Genomic DNA, 22,894 nt, shown 5'->3' on the forward strand with positions numbered 1-22,894 from the left:
CATTAATGAGACACAAACCTCCCTGGCAAGCCGGCATTGTTTTTTTGCTCGATTGGCTTCAACATCCACGCAGAAACACTTCACTTACCTCTCTCCTGCAACCAGCTGCTCCCCTGCATCAAACCAGTTGGTATTTCTTAATGACAGTGTTGCAGCAAATGATCGTAGCATGACGCAGGCAACTCCGAGACCTCCCCTGGACCCCGTTTGTAGCAGTGCAGATATTAGCTTCAGCATCATTTATGTGGCCTGCCATGCAGTTTTGTGTTTCTATAGTAACTCTGGCCACGCAGAATTCCCATTTGGCTGCGTGGTAATTAATTTATCTCTATTGATCTCTTGTATCCCTCAAGCCTTTCAGCAGGGTGGCCTGAAAGCCGAAAGCTGCATTGTTGATTGAATGCACGGTCTATCTTCAGACGCGATCACAAATCAGTCCCCATAGGGGAATAGCTGGGAGCGGGCCAGATTATGTTCTTTCATGCTGCAGTGGTAATGATTCATTTCATCGTACAAGACACAAGTGACTGCTGTAATTGCAGGTTTGGTACCGGGCAACAGCCTCTGCCCTGCTCGTGGTCATGTAGACTGTCATGGCAAAGACTCAACTGCAGGAATAGGCACTTACAGCGCGGCATACATATCTGACTGCAGCTTATTTTCCATATTTTATTTTTGATGTATTTTGGCATAGAGGGGGCAAGATGCTTCAGGTTCAGATTTTTATAATAAGCTGTTCCTGCCAGCTCCCAGCACAGTCTGACATTTACTCAGAACAGGGCAAATAAGGATAGATAAAAAATAAAGGAGTGTTTGCTCATGGGCCTTCAACTCCCTTCTTGCCCCCCTCTTCATATCTTTTTGCACACTCCGTTTTTACTTTGCAGGTATAATATTTCTTCTACGCATCTTCGACGAGTAGGAGGTACCCCTGGCAAACACATGAAAAGAAATGATCTTATAGACCTCTCCAAAACATCTCAGGGATGCACAGTCCAGAGCGAGTCCAGTGTAGTGCAGAACAAATGTTTGCATAACAACCATTGTATTCATTACCCACTCAGTAATGCAGATAAAAAACTTCAAGTCGTGATCCCGCTTCACACCTTTGAGAAAATAGAAACTTAACTGGTAGTCATTTGGATGGCAGCGCCTCTGTTTCTTCACTTATGTTTCCCATCTTAACCCAAGGGTGCCTCTTTGGGAAATAAATAGCTATCAAAGAAAGGAAAATGAGAGAGAGGAGGAGACAAAGCTGGAGAAGAATGATAGGGGCAGTAATAGTACAAGACAACTCAACGGGAGGCAGAAAAGTCGAACTAAAAGCAGCAGAAGCAAAATGGAGATGGGGAAGAAAGTAATGATAGCTCACCTTATGTCAGCCTCTGTGACAGAAATGACTTGGAAGTTTGGAGACTGGCGTTGTCATGGAAACTGATTTTTGTACTGCTGATAAGCGGGTGGTCTCTTTGTGTTTTTCCACTGGATGACAATGCCGCCGATAAAGATGTCATCCAGAGAAAAATAGGTGTTGGCCGTCAATCTGGCCCTGAGTGCTGACATTGCTTTTGCCCAAGCTGTATTGTCCTGGGAAGTCCACTGAGGATTCTAAAGACCCTGCTAGTGTGTCTCTATTTCATTTGAATGTGAAGAGCGCTTCCCACAGGGGCCTGTTTAAGATAACAGACTGCGTGGCTGGAGATGTGACATGTTATGAACTGTGGCGAAAAAGATACAGTTCTGCTTTTCATATTTGATGAGTGTGGGATGCGGAACGACCGAGCGGAATGAAAGCAAAAAAGTCAACTGTCCTTTCATCATGAATTCAGTCCTTGTAACCACACAACTAATATACTTGAGAAAAAAGATAATAAAACTCATTACTATTAGATCAGGATTAGAGGACAGATTGCTCTGTAATCCTTCTACCAACACTCCACACCATGAACATTCCAGAATATTCCAGCATCTGTGTTAATGATCATCAACACCAACACTGCGTTTTGGATCACACGCTGTCCATATCCTCGCACGAGTTTGTGTGCTTGAGGCAGAAGTCCTGTTTATCATGTCCGAGGCTGTTTTGCACGGGGGCTGTGTTTTTAATTAAAAGTCGTCGTATCTCTCTCTCTCTCCAACATTGGGAGGTGTGATCACTGCCTGTCACTTCAGCTCAACAAAAACATGTTTATTTTTGGTCCCAGATTCATTTAATGGGCTTGTCAAAACTGATGAAAATTAGAGGAGGCAGAGGCGGCTGATAAGCCCCACTGTTATTAGATGGGCTGGAGCTGTTGTTTGTCTGCCTTAGTTTGTCCTGTGTTGACGCATAAATGCCTGTGTGCGGTTGGCCAGCAATCTAAAGAAAATACATAACCCTGCACAACTGCTAATTCATTCCCAGACACACTAAGTCAGATGATTAAAGTTTGCTTGGCTCAAACTTCTAAGAATAAATAAAAGATTTGACACTTGTAGCTACTGAAGAAGCCCCGCAATATTCAGCAGTGCAGCTACACTGCGGCCTACTCTGTGTTTTCTGAAATGTAGAACGGAAGAAGTAAATAGACATGGGAGCAGACAAACTTCTGTTCTTATTCGCTTGGGTGGTTTCTATCTTTGTTGTCTCTCCTGAACACAGAAAAGAAAGCAAAAGTTAGATTTTTCCAACTAATCCTCCGAGGGCCAGAACAATGGCGCACCAGTGCTGTATGGTGTGCATCAAATAAAGATGTGCATCAAATAAAAAAGTGGGACTTTTATATCTGTATCTAAGTGTATGTGAGTCTCACTCCAGAGCCCCGTGATGACAACTGTATTTCTCCTAATGGCACAGTATTGAGCCAGTTTCTGCAGTTGCATTGGAATAGATCAGATTGTGGTTTATAGGTACTATACAAGACTGAATTGGGAAGATGATGGAATATTACTGCTTCCCTGCCACCCATAATACAGCGCAGTTGTATTTGCACCGCAGAGGGTGGTTTTTATTGAAAAGCTCTTCTCATTGAGGTTATACAGACAGATGACAGCATGACATATGAATGCAACCATCTGCTCCCTATGTGGGCTTTAGTAGAGGGCATAATTGCATAGTACTTTTATGGTGTTTGTTGTTTGAGTCAATTGTCGTCTCATAAAAATGCAAACACAGCACATATGGAACATAACTGAGATACTGAGAGCAACGGGAGCGAGCAAGATTAAACAATGGAGGGAAATTAGGGTTGAGAGTGGGAAAGATAGGAAAATGAGGAGATGAGAAAGTAGAGGTCGATCGATAGTGGACTTTTGAAGGCTGATATGATAATGACAATTTGGAGCAGCAGGAAAAGCCCTCCCACCCCCCATGCAAATAAGTCATATAACATTGCTATACTGTAGGTATACTTAGGAATGGGCAATGCATTGAATATATCTGATATATCCGAGAATCATTTTCTGTGTGATGGTGAACACGGCCATATTGTCACACTGAGATATTCTTTGCACATTTTAGTAATTTATTTATGGAGGACATGCAGGACCCCAAACTGATCAACAATGTCCACCAGTTTAATTTCAATCATTGAGTTCATGTCAATTCAAATGGAAGATCCTGGATGGGATCTATCGTCTGGAGGTAGTTTGGGCAGATGTGGAATAGAGTACTATGCTCTGTAAAATATGCCACAAAATGATTGCTGCTAAAGGTAGCACTACCATGAATCGGTTTCATCACCTAAATCACCACCTAGTGCAAAAAAACTGGAAGGCCTTAAACGCAACACTAATTCCCACCAGTCCGATACTGACAACGAGCGCACTCAGAGCTGGCAGACATGTCCAAGAGGTCATCAGATGTGTGGTTGCACTTTAAAATATGCCCCGACAACCCCCAGAAAGCAGAGTGCCAGATTTGCCAGAAGCAATTGGCATATCACAACTCAACAACAAATTTGGGAAATCACTTAAAAAACGTAAGTAGTAACTAGTAGGCCTAATAGTATGGTTGTAGTACATGAGCCACACTTGGCTATAATAGCCTATATATCATGTAATTAAAAAAGAAAAAATCTCTGACAAGGAAATAGAAAGCCCGACGCACAATGGAGACCTGCTATTATCCTGCTTGAACACAGACGACTAAAGTCTTTCAACAATGTGACTCAAAATAATGATAAAATAGATTTTATTGATGTAAAATATGCATTTTCCAGTTCCACCGGTCCACTCTGAGTCTGGTGTCAGAGACACTTCTGATGCTCTGAGTTGCGCATCTGTTTGATTGTGCTGCAATGTGCGCCGAGGGTTTTAATTTAGTGTTTAATCAAAAGTTAAACACTACTTATCACCGACCATTAGTGTTTTTTCGTTTGTGAATATTTTTATCTTAATTCTAGTGTTGGAAGAAACTACGTTTTCGCCATAATTATTGTTTTGTTTTTTTTTTAAATCCCCCCCCACCCCGTCATTGAATGCTTCAGAAATTCAGATTAGTGTGTGTGACCATATGGAACAATGGGTTGAATCAGATATGTTATTTTTGAGAAAACATGTAATATCAAGATATATATATATATATATATATATATATATATATATATGTATGGTGTCGCAGCATTGTCTAAAAATATTGAGATATAATTTGTGAGCCATTTCACCTCGGCCTAGGTACATTTTATACTGTATTAGAGTGGTATATGTTAAATTGGGTCTTGAGTGCTCCTCCTAAACAATGTAGCACTCTAGTATAAGCCATAAATCCCTTCCAGACACACACACACACACACACACACACACACACACACACACACACGCCCAATATTTGGGCAGGCCACAGAGTGCTGCAAAGCAAATGCCCCTAAGTGCTACCTTAGTCCCTCACAGGAGAGGTTTGAAGTGTGTTCTCTGTCCACTTAGTGCACATATCTAAGTGCTCTGTTTGACCTTCCCACTGTCTGGATGCCCAGAACTGAGCTCATCACCTATTATGTGACCCAGCCTCTCAGGTTTGCTCACTGCCATTTACTTTGAACTACAACTAAAGACAGTGGAGTGGACACGGAGACAGAAATCGATGCTGAGCCTCTTGAAACACATAGGTACAGAAACCAAATTAAAGCTGTATTTCTGTTGGTTTCATGTGTTGGTCCAGGCTTTTGAGAGTAGCAGAAAACTGCTACACAATCAAGTCGTGACCAGTCCTTGAGACCGCTTTTTAAATCAGTATTTGGACATTAAGGAGTTATTTCCTCAATTATTATGGCACTTATAGTCAGATTGGATTAGCTGTTGACATGTCCATTTATAAAGACCTTGTAATCCATGGCCTTTGCCTGATTTAATGTGGCTTCAGATATAAAACATCCCCCCTTTCTGTCTTCTATCCAAGTACAGATACTGTACAGAGATTGGTAATTTTGTTGGCTGTAAAGATACAGATATGGATTAAGGTGTCTCTTTACACCTCTTGTATAGATATTTAAAAATAAATCACGATTTCGCTGCTGCTTGAATGCTCCCCGGATGTTCATTACCATAGAACAAGCATCTAGTTTCATGAATACAACATCAACGACATTCATGCTGTATTTAAAGGAACCATGACATTTATAGACCATTGACATTTTAGAAGCTTAGAGAGGTCAGCGTGAAAGAGTGTGCTTGGTGTGATGCTGCATTTCAAAGCCTGACTTTATGTCACCGCATTTTCTTGAGGAAAATGGCCTGATGACAGGCGTTTATGTGCATTCACCTGTCAGAGCGCTCTCCCCAGTCCCTTCCGAGGACATCTGACTGGACCAGTTTAACAACCAGTTGTAGCATCTGTCATCTTCTTTTCATGCCCTCCAGGATGCTAATCAGCACCAAGGACCAGTCGGATGCTTCTGTGGCCTCTCTTTTGGCCAACTTTTCTTGGGAATCGGAGCCAAACAACTAGGGATAGCATCGAAGCTGTGTCTACATGTCGATATGCATCTCATAATGTACTGCACAGCGTTTCCAGCAGACACATAATAGGCCCCTAACAGACCCAAGGGAGATTGTTAAAATAGCGCGGCAGGTTAGCTAAGACTAGCACTGAAGTATTCCCATGTGGTGCATCATCAAATAGACACCGAAGGGATTGATGGCAGCCTTTCGTCGCCTCCTAATAGTCACATGTTGGACAGATATGACTGTGAGGATGAGTCCCAGGTGGATGCTTAATACTTCATAGTACCTGTTAGCTGCTGGTTGTCAATAGAAACCAGGGGATATGAGGGCGCTAAGGTGGGTTTGGTTGCCTGGTGAGCAGGCAGCAGTGCTCTCTTTTGACTTGATGGTTAAATGGGGTTGCAGGGAGCTTCGGTGGGTGTGATGGAGAGGGTGATAAGCTGACACAGAGCAAATCGAGAAACACTGTCTGGCTGATGCAGAGGTGCGGCCTCTCCTCGTCTCTCATCATAACAGTTTAGTCGCTATTTCCGCTCATTTTTTCCCTCAAATCTTCTCCAACACATGCAGCGTGTGACAAAGTGGAAAAGAGAGCAGTGATAAAAAAAAAACAAAAAAAAAAAAAAACAGAGAGAAGCTGTGAGGCGGCTTCTTCAGTGTCCACTTCTTCCTTTCACCCTCATCAAATCCTTCCCAGCCTCTGTGGATCCACAGGGTCTAACTAAGCACCTTCTGTCCTCCCCAGCCAACCCGACTCTTGATCTCCCCAGGCCCTCTGCCATCCTTCACTGGTCTTAATGACAGACATTTATTTAATTCAAGCTACTGGGGAATGAGATTACGGTAGTTTCGGTAGAGGAGGACGGGGGGTGCAGACAGTAGAGCCAGAGGAGACAAGAGGGTGAAAGAAAGTGAGAATGCGTGTGTGTTATTCCCATCACCCCCCACCTGCCTGCTGCAGTACGTTTCTAGAACAACACATTTAATACATTACAGTCCATTGCTTGTCATTGTGTCTCTGCCTCCATCATGGCTCACTGCAGCATGCCCAGATGAGCCAGCAGGAGCACGATGACAGAGATGATGTTAATGAAGATGATGATGATGACGATGATGATGACAGACTGTTGATGCCGTCGGTTGAAATAATGTGATCACATCCACAACACGTCGCTGATTGCTTCTTCAACGCCACCTCGTACTCCTATTATATTTGCAGAAGCCCTGCCATTGGGATATTGCTCTCCACCAAACAGCAGCGTCAGACTCCACATGCTATTGGAAGCATTGAGTCAGCAGTGTGTGTGTGTGTGTGTGTGTGAGCGAGCTCTACTTGACTCTGTGTGAGCTCTCGCAGTGTATCACCCTCCAGCTCTGACACAGTCCACAGAGAGGAAACTGCGACGGGAGACCTTGGTTCAGACATATGTTCAATTTACCACTCCTCACACACAGAGACATGCGCGCACACACACAATTGATTGTTCTTTTCATTTACTCTGAATTGCAAGGTGATTGCATACACACACACACAAACACACAAACACGCACACTCAGCCAAATGCAAATCACATGAGATAAAGCATACACACGCACCCCTGCCTACAGAGATACGAGGCGGCTACTGAGGAGCACTTGGCTGCCTAAAGCCCCCGAAGCGCATGTCAGCTCCTCCCTCCATCCCACATTGGGGCTCTGCATTTTAACTAAACATCTGGCTGTGTCAGCACCAGTTCATCACAGCAGGGACCCCTTCCCCCCCTGCCCACCTCCCCCTTTTTGCCTCCGTCTCTGTCTCCCCATGTTGGACGGCTGCATTTAAAGAATATTCTGTGCATTACACATTGTGATTCACGGTGGTTTGGGTGTTTATTAGTGAATGTTGCATATATGCATATTCATTTGGGTTTAATCATCAGGCAGGGGTTGAATTCGCTGGCTCTGACTGGACAAACATAGGTGTCAAGCATATAAATACATGCCAGCGCACACCCACAAATGCCAAACGCCCTTACACACATAAGATGTTTACATGCTGCAATGAAACCACCTACTGGGCCACAACAATTAATCGGCTGCTACCTACAGTGGATTATAATGTTGAAACATTAAGGTTGAGTCACCCCATTAAATGCATTTAGCCTCCAGGGAAAGTGCATTAATGTTAGCAGAGAGAAGGTGCAAATAGCTCGGAACAAGCTGAAACCATTTTATATTTAGGGTCTAACAGCATATAGCATACTCTAACGCAAGCACCCTGCACAACAGGACTGATCCAGCTTTGGAGGCTGTTAACAATGAAGGTTAAGACAGTTATTGCATGGTGCCCTGACATTGTGAAGAGAAGTGAGAAAGGAGCAGTCATGCTTCTGTTCATTAAACTCTGGCGCTGGTGGAAAATTTCGCCAGACTGTGAGAGGATAATTTTCATCAAAATGAGTCATGTTCAGTGTTTAGTTTCGCTCAGCTGCTATTACTTTTCTGAGTAAAAATGAATGTTTCAAATTAGTCATATATGTGCTGGGTGCCAACAGTCAAACAGATTCAAGAGGGCGAATCGAATACGTCAGCCACGGTGGGCGCCATTTTTTCTACTCTTTATTTCCACACTGCTTACCTCAAAGTATTAGACTAAAAAACTGCTTTCTGCCGCCATCCTCTATCTTTGTTTCCAGTTGAATAAAGACTGAATTGTTTTCTCATCTTGTTAGTATACCCACTGTTGATTTTATTGAGTTATTGAGTTACTGTCTTTTTGTTTCTGCGAGCACATGAGCTGACACAATTGACAATTCTTGAAAGTGAAACTGAAAAACAAAGAATGCTTTTTAAATAACAAACCGAACGCTGACTGTGTTAAGTAACCCTCATGTCTCTGGGCTCACGTTTTTTGAACCTTAGAGAGAGAGAGAGAGAGAGAGAGAGAGAGAGAGAGAGAGAGAGAGTCAGACAAGCAGCTACCAGCCAATGCATTTGGATAGATTCTATTTGCTTGTTGACAAGGTTATTGGCAGGATTGATACCTTTGCTTGAGACACTCTTCATCTCTTGTCTTAACTTGGATTCAGCTGGGGAAATTAGAGGATGAGCTCCTGACGGGCTCAGGGATAGGGAACATTTAGAAGTCTTAAGGACACTGATTTAACCTCTCAAGCTGTTTTTTTTCTGATGGCAAAGATTTGTTGAGGCGCCTGAACGCGTGATGTGAAAACACGTGCTACATGTTTTTTCCCTGGTGTGAACAGAGTGAAATCTCACCCAGACCTGCTGCTTGTCTGTGACTAAGGCGTTGATGTCAAAACACATGAAATCACAAAGTTTTCGTCAATACATCCCCAGTGCAGCCTTGTAGTTTGGAGTGCAGTGCACGTAAGCAGTGCTTATCTCCAAAGAAAAGGGGGCCTTTAGTGATTACAGTGTATTGGCAGTTGGGTGTGTGTAACAGCAGTCTCCCGAAGTGCCCCATTACCTCTGATTTAAAGTGTGTACAGAGCAACAGGCCAGGCAATACAGTCCCTCCTCTGACGATACCAGTGGCATTCTGCTCACGGACAGGAGGCTGCAGAGAGAGAGAGAAAGAGGCAAATTACGGGACTTAAAATGAGTCTTATTCACAGTCATTGAATCACATTTTCTACCCTTAATAACATTTTGGCATTCATCCCTGTTTTTATCTGCATTTGGTCTTTGACTCAATAAAAATCCATGTTTAGAGACGTGTAAACCTCCCACCCCCCCCACCCCCACCTCCCTGCCGCTCAGCTTTTACATTAGTAATATTTCTCTGTACAAGAGTACACTCGCATAATCATATACGTGACATGTTCATGTTGTCGCTGCAGTGTAAAAAAAGAGCCCCCATTCCAAAATCTCAAACCCTTACAGTGGAGCTGAACTTTGCATTATGCCTAATTGTGTTCATATTTTGGAGACAATGTCAAGAATGACGCTCTTACCTGCCTTCCTACTGTATCCCCCATGGCCGTGCAGTTCAGAGGATGAGATCAGCACATGCTGCGCTCAAAAGCAGATTTCAGAGGAAGCCGGTGGTGCTGAGAAATAGCTTTGCAGCTCTAATCTCCACCCGCTACTTGGGTCCACTTGTCCACTACAGTCCACTTTCACATTTTGATACAGCTGGTTTTCACACCTGGTGTACCAACTGACTGTCTTGAGTATGAATCATACTCCTCTTTTAATAATCCCCAAAGTCTCAGAGCATATAATGCACACTATATATAACACATACTGGTTTTAAAGAATAGCTATGTGATATTTCCATTCTTGATTAAAAGCTCTATTTTTGCTGTTTACCTTTCTCTCCGTAGAACAACATGAAATTATCTTTTTCTGACTTTCTCATTTCTCCATCTGTTACCTCTTGTGAAGTTTTTCTGTGTGTGTATCTCACTTTCTCAAGTCGCAATGCTAATCAGAACGCGCAGATTTTATTGGCTGAGTATCATCACATGAGATGATTTAACGATGCTGTTGGTCTGTGAGATTCTTGGTCGGCTAAACCAGTGCTACAAATGCTACGCAGGTTGAAATAGAAATGCTCCATCAAGACTGAACTATTCTCAAAAATGTATTGGTCATAGATCTGGGTCTGGATAGGACAGCATCCTGGGCATTGACCTGGCAGGGTAACATGGGGATGCATTTTGGTCATTTTGCTAACAATCGCTGACTGTTCACACGAATAAAATGAGTTGGACTTTGTGGTCTTATGTACTCAGATCCAAGACTGGGTCCCTGATGTGAAAGCCTCCTTAGTAGTTACAGACCTCATATTAACAACTGTGCTTCAGTGCATACTAAACTTAACTAACCTTTCTTTTGAACTGGAAGCACGTTTAACCAATTGATCAGAGAGTGCAGTAGAACCTCACAAAGGCACTTTTACTGTCACTAAACTGTTCTAGTCATCAGGACAGTCAAGACAGAACGTCATATTTCCCCCAGTGTGCTGGCTGGTATCATTAATCATCCCATATTCTGCAGCAGAACACACTCAGATATTGCTGGCATGCCAAATATCACAGGAGTGAAAGACACATGGTCACCAAAGCAGCGTTTCCAAAACATTTCCTGGTTTGACTCATAAACAACAGCTCTCCACAAACATTCTGTTAGTCTGTGATGCATCAAATCTAAACTCTCAACAAGTTTGTTTATGCATCTGGCACTCCACCGGCTCACACCTTTTAAAACAATTTATTTATTTTTTCTCACAATCAGCACTTGATTTTAGAGTTTTGGCATTCAGAAACATTTGCAGCAGCACTTGTTTAAAAAGTATGTTTTTTAGGTACTTGTGATGTACTTGAGTCACATCATTGTAAACTTCTAGTCAACTAAAATTCAAAGGAAAAAAATCACTTCTCACTCAAGAGTCATTGCCTCTAGTTACATAACAGATTGAGATGTTTCAAACAGAACATATGACCAGTTAATAAACAAGCTTGTCATACAGTTAATCTATAGTATATAATCTACAGTGTTTGGTTTGGTTCAGTCAAACTCAAGTTAATTTTCCCCCCTAAGTGTGGTTGAACTGTCACACCACAACCAAACTCTGGTGCGGTTTGTTTGTGGTGAGTACGTGTTCCGACCTTGATCCCGCGAGAACATGAACCACCTCTCAGCAATTATGCAACTTTATAACAGAATTAGTCCCTGATTCGGACCAAAGCAAGACAGCTCTAGGTCTGAAAGCACCCTTAGTGTTGTGTTTCTGTCCATGTGATGAAAGTATATCCAGTATTCACCAAAACCTGAAGGAAATATCTGGTTCTCTAGCGACTAAATTCCTGTTACGTCACACCAGCTTGTCGCTAACTTTGTCTCAAGCGTCATGTTCACTTGCTGCGGCAGGTGCTTTGTCCCCACCGAACTGTTTCAATCTTCACGGTTTGCCGGTGTTGGATAGTGGGTCGCTGCTTAACTTTTCTTGGAAATTTTTCTTAAATTTACCAGAAATTTACCAACCATTTGCAACCCTGCTTAAACAAAATTAACTTGACCTCCTACAGATCCTCCTCATTCTGCAGCTGTAATCCTCCCAACTGTAATGAACCATGTGAAGACGAGGTTAATTGGCTCATGGAAGGTCAAGAGTTCAGACTCCCTTTCGCCTCTCTGACACACATCCTCTCCCGGCAGAGCACAAATAGACACACACATACACACTCACACACTCTCATATAGTCAATAATTGGAGCTGGTTATTTATATAATTGTGGCATATTTAATGAATACAGTCCATCTAATGCTCATGTTGTTTGTTTTTTGCCGCTTCATCACCACTACAAATGCAACTGCAATAAGTATCTCATTATCACTAGCCTTATTCATATTTTAAGAAGGTACAAATCATATTCAGCCACAAAATAAGCCTGAAAAGGTGGAAATCAAAACGGAAGTACAGAGAGTTGTTGCGTAGAGATGATACACCATCTCATCAAGTTACATTGGTGTTAAGCTGACAGGTTGTATTGTAAGTAGTTGCCTGTTTCAATTCGTCTCATCGCAAATCTTTGGTCTGAACTGGGCATGAGAGAAACTTGACTGGTTTGTGGAAGCGTAGTGGTTTCTGAACATCTCTAATTACTACATGTAACAATATTTGTGCATTTGTACGTTGTGGCATAACTGCAAGCTACATTAAGTGAGCTACAATACCTTTGGCTTTCAGGGATACACAGATGGTAATCACTATCAACAGGTACACACACATTCAGTGGCATTCATCACAAGCACACAAATTGAGAGTTTTGTTCATCTTTCATAAATCCCATCAGGGATTTGTAGAAATGTTTGCTGTTATTTTGAGGACGTATCGCATTAAGAGAAAAACATTCAAAGAGAAGAATCGCCAATGAGCATGTACACGGACTAACCCTCTTCAGTGTGAGCATTACTGTCTGCAGGACCATGGATTAGACATTCCTAAAGTGATCATATCTGTGAGTCAAATATAAAGCCTTTTCAGGCAGCGGCCATGGTTTATGTGTTGCATTGAGGGTTCACTATACGATCGCTCACTCCACAAGGGTCCTATTACCGCAAAACATTAATGCTCCATGTCATTGTGCTTCCATTCAGTCACTTTAGTACAATAATTAATCAAAATAAACATACAGCGCTTGACAATAAGGCTTTTATATTCGGCACTAATCAGACAACTCATTAGGCAGTAATGAGCCGACTCTGCCTGCTCTTGTCGTGTTTGGGGGAAGTTTGGCGCATGGGGAGAAGTGTGTGTGTGTTTGTGTGTGTGTGAGAGAGAGGGAGAGAGACAGAGTACACAGATACACATGCGCACACATGCACCACACACACACATACACACACACACAACAGCCGGCACTCCTGTAGTCCCACTCCAATTATGGCAGCATCTCACCCGGGAAGAAGCCCACTTACCCAGCATTCACTTTATGAATAATTGATTGTTTGTGCCAGTGTTATATTTGTAAATACACGTTTGCTCTCTGATTAATAGTTTTCTAGACATACTCATTTGTTCAATTTGATTAGACTCTTAAATGTATTATTTATTAGCTGAAAATGCTCTCCGGTTATTAGTCATCAAAAGGGCAACAAGAAGATTTGGCATAAGGACGCATCTGCATGCAAACAGGCGTGCTCACATCAATCTGCACTCGCTCACATGACAGGTGGCGGTGTGTGTGATGAGAACATGTTGCTTGGATGTTGTGAACATTTTAACCACCTTGCAGCACATGTTAGTGCATGTCACAGCTTCTTCTTTTAAACCCTTTGATAGTATAGACAGTAAAAAATAAAGGCATTTTAGCAGTATTTGTATGGGCTCGATATGTACATGAATTGAAGCCATTTTAATGTAGAAATACCAAACATGCACTGTTCACAGTTACACAGCGGAAAAGAGCTGTGGTTTGCTGTAAGCCTCTGTGGCTAAGTGCAGAGAGGAAGGTTATCAAACAGACTATAAGGATGTAATTTGGTTCCTCGTGGGAGCTCAGAATGTGTTTTTTCTCATGTCATAGATGAAGGAAATGAGAAACTGTGACCCTTTGGGTGAGTTTGTAATATGTGGGAGTCTGCATCATCACTTGCTTCGAAGGATTCTTTTTGCAGCAGCTTTATAAAGAACCCGGTCATATGTGTTGGATAAATGTAAAAGAAAACTTATAGTGCGGTTTAGACAAAAGTGCAGCATTGTCTGAAATTTAAATTGAATGGTTTGAGAGTAACAGGTAGCACAAGATCATCACTGTGACAGGCCACATACTGTATATGTGCTGCTGATTGGCTGTTGAGTAGCTTTAAATATAAAAAGGACACTAATAGAGAAGTAGTTTGAGGGGTCAAAAATTAAAACTGTGGTGTTATGTCCAAGTTATACACTGAAAAATGTGGATCTTACTTAGTTCATCTAGGGAACCTATTGCCTTAAAAATGTACCTAATTGTCTCAAGTTTTGTGTAGTTTATAAATAATTGTTAAATTTACCCAAAATTTAATTGCATCTACTCAAATGGGTGAAGTTGTTGCAGCTTAAAATAAACAGGTAAAATTAATCTTTTCAAGTGTAGCAAAATAAGTAAACCTAACAAGTTAGTCTGACTCCAGTGAAAAGTTACTTTGTTTACTGAGTTAATAAAATTGAATGTCTTAGATAGATAAATGAAGCACAACAAATAATACCTACTTTGAAAGGTTTTTTTTATTGAAAAATGCAGTTCTGAGCATCTTAAGACAAGTTAAGTGTTTATGAGCAGTACAAATGATGCCATTGAAACAAATCCACTTTTGAACTTTATAAAAAATAATCAGAATCTTTCAGATAAAACCATAAACGCTCACACTAAATCTTTCTCTCTCACTTTACTTAAGATTTTATCATGACTCCAGGGCACACTTTTTTTTATCACATTTACCAATATAAAATCAAGTTTGAGCCAACTTGCAAGCTAAATAAGAAACTCCATCAAACAGTTCACATTGTGCATAATGCTCTGAACTATAAAAAACAAAACAACACTGTAGGTTTTAACACTGTGCTGTTTATCTAACATGTATGTTCTTAAGCATGTTAACAAAACATAGCTTGCAGATATCCCAACTCCTCCACATGCCTCCTGGTCATAGTCAAGTTGAGTCAGACTAACTTGGTTCACTTAAGTTGCTAACACTTAGAAAGAACATTCATTTCAACAACTTAACATTATTTAGCAAATGCAACTCAATTTTAAGTAAAATTAATAAGATATATATCTTATAGCTATAGTGCGTAACTTCTGTCGCCTCCCAGCGGATAATGCGTTATTACAACTAATAAGCTGGCGGCACTTCCATGTACACAGAGTAACACTCGCCACACACCATGTACACAGAGTAACACTCGCTTCACACCGTGTACAATGCTATACAACGTGGTGAACACCAGGCTGCTAACATTACATCATGTTCATAGCACCATTTCCAAGAAAATAATAAAGTACTAGGTCCAGTACATGTAACAGCAACACATACTACTCATAATATAATTAGAAACCAAGTCACTTACTTATCCAACAGCAGCAAGGCAACATCCGTGTCTGCCCTCAGCCCAATTTCTTCCTTCAGGGCTCTCCACCGAGGAAAAGCGATGCCAATACAAATCCTTGTTTGCCTTCTCTGTTGGTCACTTTCCTTCTTTGTTAATAGACCTTCAGCCGAACGGCCAGGCTTTTTCTTTGTGGTAGGATCCACTTCTGAATCGTGTCTCGGCGGCTTCTCCGCCATGTTGCTTTCTCTTTCTACCTGCACTCTACCTCTTGCTATGACACTCTCCGCTCTTCCTCCCCGTCCCTTCTTGTTGTGAGGAAGCATTTCCTGTGCGCCAGCGCGGGAATGTCACTGGTCGACACGCAAACTAAAAATGATATATATTGAAAAATTCCGCGAGATGTTCGAGGAGCCAATTGGCTTAATCAGCATTGTGTCATCTCCTCTAGTAGTGGCTTGGGTGAAATGGACATTTACGGACCTGTAGAAGTTACGCACTATAGCTTTAAGACTTATATTTACATATCCTTTTCAAGTTTTTCAAGATTTTTTAGATCAACTTGGAAGATTTGTCAATGAGATGGTTATATGCATGAGAAATTCAGAAAAAGAAAAAAAAAATTGGTTAGAATAATTATCCGCTTATAGTGATCTATTTGACCCGGACGGTAAAAAATACGGGCGCACGTGTGTAAATTAACAGTCCCTTTATTCCAAAAGTCATAAAGAAAGCAAGGGAAGAACATTTAATAAAGCCCTGGAGGGCGGGAGTGGATGAACCCGGTTAAAGAGTACATGCCCGGACGGGACACTCTAAAACTAAAGCGAGCGCCTGCAAGGGGGCAGGGATCATTTCGTTGGTCAACAGTAAACCTGGTGCTCTATTGGTTGGGGGTTTTTGACAGGGTTGTTACACAAAAACATCCAAGAGGAGGGCAGAAATCTGAGAGCAGAAATTCCACGAGCGCACAGAAGCAGCTTGAGCGCGAGGAGAAGAGCTGAAGCTGGAGCAGGAAATCTGTGCAAGCAACATTGTATCTGAGTGCGAGCGCACAGTTTGAGCAGAAACAGAGTAGATCTAAGTGCAAGCAGAGGCTATTTGAGTGCAAGGGCAGGGTTTGAGGGACAATATTACAAAATCTGAATGTTAAATCAATAAATAATGCTCTCAAACTGATATACCACTCTCTTGAATAAAGATAGGGATAAAGCTCCATAGTAGCCCACCACTAAATAAGTACAAAGAGGGGACTCTGAGGTCGTAGACAGTAGTCCTCTGCCAGACTGGTTAAACCGAACCCTGTGTATTGTTGACCACATTCCCACCATGCAGACATTTTCACCAAGGATGGGTTTTTTTCTTCAGTTTTTTGTTGTTACTGCTGTGATGCCAGTGTCATTGTGTGTGACAAAAGGGTACTTGAAAATCTCTTAAACAACAAACCTGCAACCATCTGGAACAAGGACAGGAACACTTGACTAATCCCGCGGTTCGATCAAACAGTTTAGACCTGTGACAAGAGCATGTGAACAGAGGTGAGCAGTGAGAATTCCACTCCTTGCTCACTGAGCAGTCTGCTCCCTCAGCTCACCTACTCAAAGCTGCTCCAGGCGGCTCTGTTCAGAATTGCTCCACGCTCAACTCAGATTTTACCACTCGCTCCAAAAAAAGAAACAGACGTGTTGTATGTTAATTTTAGTTTAAACAGTATAGTATCCATACTAATTTACAATAAAGCATGTCCTTGGCAGATTTGTCTGGTTCCTCGGGTTGGGCATGCTTATGACTCATGGTGTGAGTGGTACCAGAGGGAAATTGAAGCAAAATGCAGCAGGAGATATGGTGACACTCCAACTTGTTAAAAAATCAGCCCTGCGCTTCATCTAAAATCCTTCCACTCGCTCGCACTCAGCTCTCCTCAAATGCTCTGCCTGTGACATCATCATCCTAATTGATACAAGTGAGCAGTCAGCTAGCACACCTGGTAATTATTAATTGGCTGTTACAAGCTAATGCTCAATAGATTATATGCAATGATCTGTAATAATGATACACATTATAATATACAGTAATACCCATCATGTCTGTGATTATAACTGTAGAAGATGACAGCTGACAGGAGCTGGTCAGTCAGGTAAGTGGGTTCATCCACAAGATATAAGGCTCACATAATGTTCCATGGAAATCTTACAGACAGTATGTCTTCATGTGTTAAAGCCCTGACGCATCCGTGACACACCTTCACAGGTGTTTTGAGTTAATCTGCCTGTTTGGACCTCTTCTCAGGTTGGTGTAGGTGTAAACACTGTGCTTGAATGACATCTACTTGACCCTCTTTTTAGTGTTGCTGCACCTGTCAGGTCGGTAAAACACACACCTTTGTCTGTGCTTAGCTCCACCCAGAGAAGAGGTGTGATAAGCCAGACTAAATAAAAACACGTGTAGGTGTGCAGGGCCATTAATGGAGTACATGGAGTTCACATTAATGGAAAATGTTTCCCGAACACCAAATCAGGCATTTTTTGAGTATTCCAGTACTGTGAGTTACAGGCTGTGGCTGATTTGGCTGTTACAGCATGTACAGTGCTATTGTTGAAAACCTTGAAACCTGTTGCAAAGAGGTTGTGGACGAATGCCCAGCAACTCAATGGGGGGGTCTCACTTACAAAACTGACAGACATGGTGCATCATTAGTGTGTGTGTGTGTGTGTGTGTGTGTGTGTGTGTGTATGCCAGTCTGTGTTGCTGCTCGGGAGTGCTCGCAGGCCAACTGAAGAGAGAAGGAAAAGCAGCACTGCTCTGCACCATATGCCAAATATGAGCCTGCCTGCCAAGTTGTGGGGGATACTGGCAAGTGCTAGCAAGGCTGAATTCTTGACAGAGGGAGATGAATAATTGAACATGTGCGGAGCGAAGTTCTGTTGGGATGGAGTGGGGTGCCTTTATACGTGGAGAAGGGGAATGGAGACAGTCGGACTGTCTACGAGCAAAACTCTCATTTAGATAGTGATGTGTTGGCTTTTTGTAAACAAGTCAAAAAGTTTCTGAGAATTCAAGATATAACCAAGAACCATGAAATACTAAAGGCATATATATTTGGTCCATATGTTTCAGAGAGGCATGCACACTATAGACACTTTTCAAGATGTGCATTACTTAATGATTTCAATTGAAGAACGAGGGTTGAAAAGGCAGGTGGGAAGAGGATAATGTTGTTTGGCTCGGCTCCATACAGCAGAGCTGGTGTGTGAGAAATTATTCACAACAGCTTTTAATTGGTGATTACATGTAGGATATGAGACATTTCCCCATATGTTCCATATGTTGCAGGTTCCCCTTGGTTTTGTGTCATCATTTTAGAAAGTGTCATCAATCAGCACATCATCCTCTTCAGCAAATCTACTCAGCATCTCCTGACAGGATACTGTAGAATCACCATTGTGCTTTGAGCACAAGAAAAACAAAGTGCTAAAGGTCTGCAGCCAGCAGATGTTTAAAGCCACTTAGGCACAGTGGTGCTCTGAGCTAAATGCTAACGACAGCATGCTAATATGTTCACAATGACAATGCTAACTTGCTGATTCTAAGCCATTATTTTAGCAAGTTAGATTAGTGTGTTAGCATGCCAACATCTGCCAATTAGCACTAAACACAAAGCATGGTGGAGACTGATGGGAATGTGATTGTTAGAGGAAATAAAACTGTGACCTAATGATGGTGCTTGATGAGTAGATTGGTTGCCAAAGTTATAACAGTTGATCCTGAGGGGAATCAATGCATGCATTAAATGTAAAGGCAATCCATGCAGTCCAGTTAAGACATTTCTCAAAGCCACAAACATCAACCTGCTAGTGGTGCTTGGTCAGTAGGATTCATCCTATGGGTATCATGAATGTCTCTCTGTCCAATATTTAATGGCAATCCATTAAATAGTTATTGAGATGTTTAAGTCTGAGGTAAAGTGGTCCCAGCCAGGCCACTCTTGAGGCTAAAACTGGGACAATTAGATTATTCTCAGCATTTCTCGCCAAACTTTTGTGAGACAGCAAAGACTAATATACAACATTATCATTTTGCTCCTGAAAAACTAAAGTACTCCTGTGAGAGGGAAGGCCTGGAGCCACCAGAGAACTTTTTGTAACACTTTTATTTTATACATTTTTTCATCACTGGGATGCTGGGGTTCATGATAAAGTAAGATGTCCTGAAACCTCGAGTTCCCAAACCAAGTGCACTTGATCGGAGTTGGTATTTTTCTAAGTTTCAGTCCGCTTTAAGGCTTTCTGGATTAAAAATCTAAGCAATAAATGCAAAAATGAGCCATGGTGATTGCTTCTGATCAAATCTGACTAAGCAACTCTGCTGGAGGACATGAGAAGGGCAGGCAACCAGGAGAGGAGACATCAAGAGCCTCCACGGCTGCCTCTCCTCTTTCTGTCACCCAGCTGCGGTGCCAAGGTCTGAATAAATACCGCCCACGACGATGTACATAAGTGTGTGCAATATGCATATGCAATATTCCGCAATTCTCTTGTGTTTCATTGAGTGAGCACAAGAGCAATATAGACATCACAACAAGCGTTTGAAGATAATGATGAATCCCACTGCTTGAGGCAATGACAAGAAGTATAAGAGAGAAAACAAACTGTATTCTGGTTAAATGGTGCTGCCTGGATAATAGACAGAGACAAATGTGAGCGACTACGCAGTTGTGACAGCAAATTTTCTCCAATAGTAGCCCTCCTCTCTGTATACTGTATGTCACTGTCCGGCTATTGCCTGTGACTTTCCATTAATCCTCAGAAATTGATCTGTTTTGCTCTCTTGTTTAACGGTGACTTTAGTATTGCAATGCCACTTTTACCGAAACCTATTATGTTCTAATCATCATCCTCTCTCCGCTCCCCTTGCCCTTTTTCTCCCCCTCTCTTTCTCTCCCTCGCTGACAGATACCACCCTGTCCAGTGAACGTGGTAAGTACCGCCACCGCACACACTCCCTTGATTTAGAGCCATCTGTGCATGGACTGGCGACAGCGGATTGGCTGTTTGCGTTGATGTGGAAGGAACCATTCTCAGATGTTCAGTCTCAGTGGGGGAGCGCTGAGCCACAAACATCATTTGCATCACCAGGAAGCTATTTTCCCCCTCCATCACATTGCATGTCACGGCAAATGTTGAAATGAGGAGAAAAACATCAAGCAGAGGCAATTATGAAAGCAGCATCGACAGACCCATGTGGCCAATCAGAATTTGAATTTAGCATATTTTCCCTGCATGCATTTTGCCTCAACCTACTTAGTCAATTTACCCCCTTTTGACTCCAATAGTATTCAATAAAGAGCCAATAAGTGGTATCTTTTTCACTTTGTCTCATTCCAGCTTTAGTGGAACACATCTCTAAATAGAGAGTAGATGGATCCCCCCACCGAGGCAGCTTCCCTTTTTTATTTTATTTTGAATTTGGCTCCCCTCTGTTGTGCTGTTATTAATGGCTTCCCGTGCTTGGAGGAGCACTTTAATCACTTCATCAAACAGGTTGAATGAAAGAGTCCATCTGCAGCTTTGGCTTTGTTTATATCTTAGGTTTATTTTGTGTGTGTGTGTGTGTTTGTGTATGCGCGCTATGGCCTGACATCTGGTTTGCCCTATAAGCAGCGTGAGAGCACCTGTGTCAGCTACTCTTCTGTTCTAACACTGCTTTGTGTGTTGAAAGATGTTCCCACTGTACATGTTATCACCAGAGTTTCAGTATGGCACTGAGACAAGACGTGATCCCGCTGAACTCGCTCTCCGCTCCATGAGGGATGATGCTGTGGGGCGAAATTGTTGAGCTAAATTGGTGTGGTGGCATCATACGGCGTAGACAAAACACCACATGCTGTGTGTCTGGTCTTTGAAACCTCAAAGTGGCGAGAGGGAAGAGAAGTGTAAAGTTGTGGTTCAGATCAAGCAACTAGAGGTTTATTTCCGTGTGCCTGGTTAACCCCCATTTGCTGGCAGAGGAGACGGTGATCCGCAGCACGGAGAAGCTTGTGTGATCAATTTTTCATTGCCAAGCTTGCAAGAGTATGGCACTTTTTTTTCCAAATCCACAAAGAGCAGGGAATAAGAAGTCACAATAGACAAAGATTTGTATTCACCGCGAGTGTTATCCTTGCTTTTGACCTCATCTCTGCTTTTCTTAACCGCTCTCGCATTAAAACGCACGCATGAGTTCTCTCTTCTCCCACACCTCCTTTCCTGTTCTGTGCTGCTAAGTAGTCACATAATGTGAATAATGTTCCACAATGAAAGGCAGAAAAAAAGAGGAAGGAAGTAATGAATGGATTAAAAAGCAGGTGAGAGAGTGAGAGGGGGAGGTGTCAGGGCAAGGTCTGCGTGCCCTTGGTCCCACGATGAAACCCGGCCAGCAGGCAGCCATCCAGCCCATCAGTCACCAGAGCATACATCATTCACATCATTCATATCCTGTTTTCATACATGTGCACAGCATACAGTGTATGCCTGCAGTGAACATACTGGTGCTCCATCCCTGTGTCTTCCTGTGCTTAACAAGCTCCTCTCTGCCCCTTCTGCAGCGGTGGGGTGTGTTTGGAGTCTTCCGATAGGCCTCCTCAATGTGAAGTGGCTGTCGGCACATCCTCTCCTAGCTTAATTGGCTGTACCTGAGGCAGGAGGGCAAGGTGTAATTGCGATAAGAGAAAACGCTGTGCTTGGCTGGTTTTAGGGCCCTTATCTATAGTCTGTGGATTGATTATGGTTTTTCTGCCAGCCGTGCAAATTGTTCAACCCCATCAACTGCACTGGAAACCACCTTAACTCTGTCTTGGCCAAACCGCATTGCACATAGGCAGACTATAACCCAGACTGTGCATGTGCTGCTGATTAGGCTACCATATTCTGACCACTGGCTTTAAATTGATGTGACTAATCTTTACTGGTTGTGTTTTAATGCCTCCCCTTTTTTTTTTTTTTTTTTTTTTTGCTAAAGGCAACAGGGATTTTATTAGAGACAGTACAGTTGAGCATCTGGTGTACCATATGAGTGTCTTTTTATGGTCAGATTAACAAGGCTATACTGTATCTCCCTGCAGTTACTTTCATCTCAGTGATACAATTTCAGAAATCAGCATTTATCTAAATGCCAAAACATATTAAAGCAATAGTTTGCCTAGTTGCTTTCTTTTTGAGAGTTAGATCAGATGGTTGATACCTCACATGTCTGCGCACAATCTATATACAGCCACTTAGCTTAGCTTAGCATAGACACTGGAGATAGTTGGAAACAGCTAGCCACGCTCAGTCCAAAGGTAACAAAATCAACATATCAGCACTTCTAAATCTCACAAATAGATATATAGATATACTGCATCTTGATTGTTTTATCCCCTAGACTTTATATAGAGATGGACAGCATGTCTCCACTCACTCT

At 42.2% G+C, this 22,894-nt stretch overlaps 1 protein-coding gene across 2 annotated transcripts in view; it reads left to right on the forward strand.

Annotated features, from left to right (window-relative positions):
- The window catches only part of cdh4 (cadherin 4, type 1, R-cadherin (retinal)), a 255,920-nt gene that overhangs the window by 83,276 nt on the left and 149,750 nt on the right, over positions 1 to 22,894 (forward strand). For both annotated transcript variants that reach the window (XM_049584183.1, XM_049584190.1), the window contains exon 3: positions 20,410 to 20,433. In XM_049584183.1, the coding sequence (XP_049440140.1) occupies positions 20,410 to 20,433 (24 nt within the window). The remainder of the gene's footprint in view (positions 1 to 20,409; positions 20,434 to 22,894) is intronic.

Source organism: Epinephelus fuscoguttatus, linkage group LG1 (genome assembly GCF_011397635.1).
Source record: "Epinephelus fuscoguttatus linkage group LG1, E.fuscoguttatus.final_Chr_v1".
Taxonomy (NCBI): domain Eukaryota; kingdom Metazoa; phylum Chordata; class Actinopteri; order Perciformes; family Serranidae; genus Epinephelus; species Epinephelus fuscoguttatus.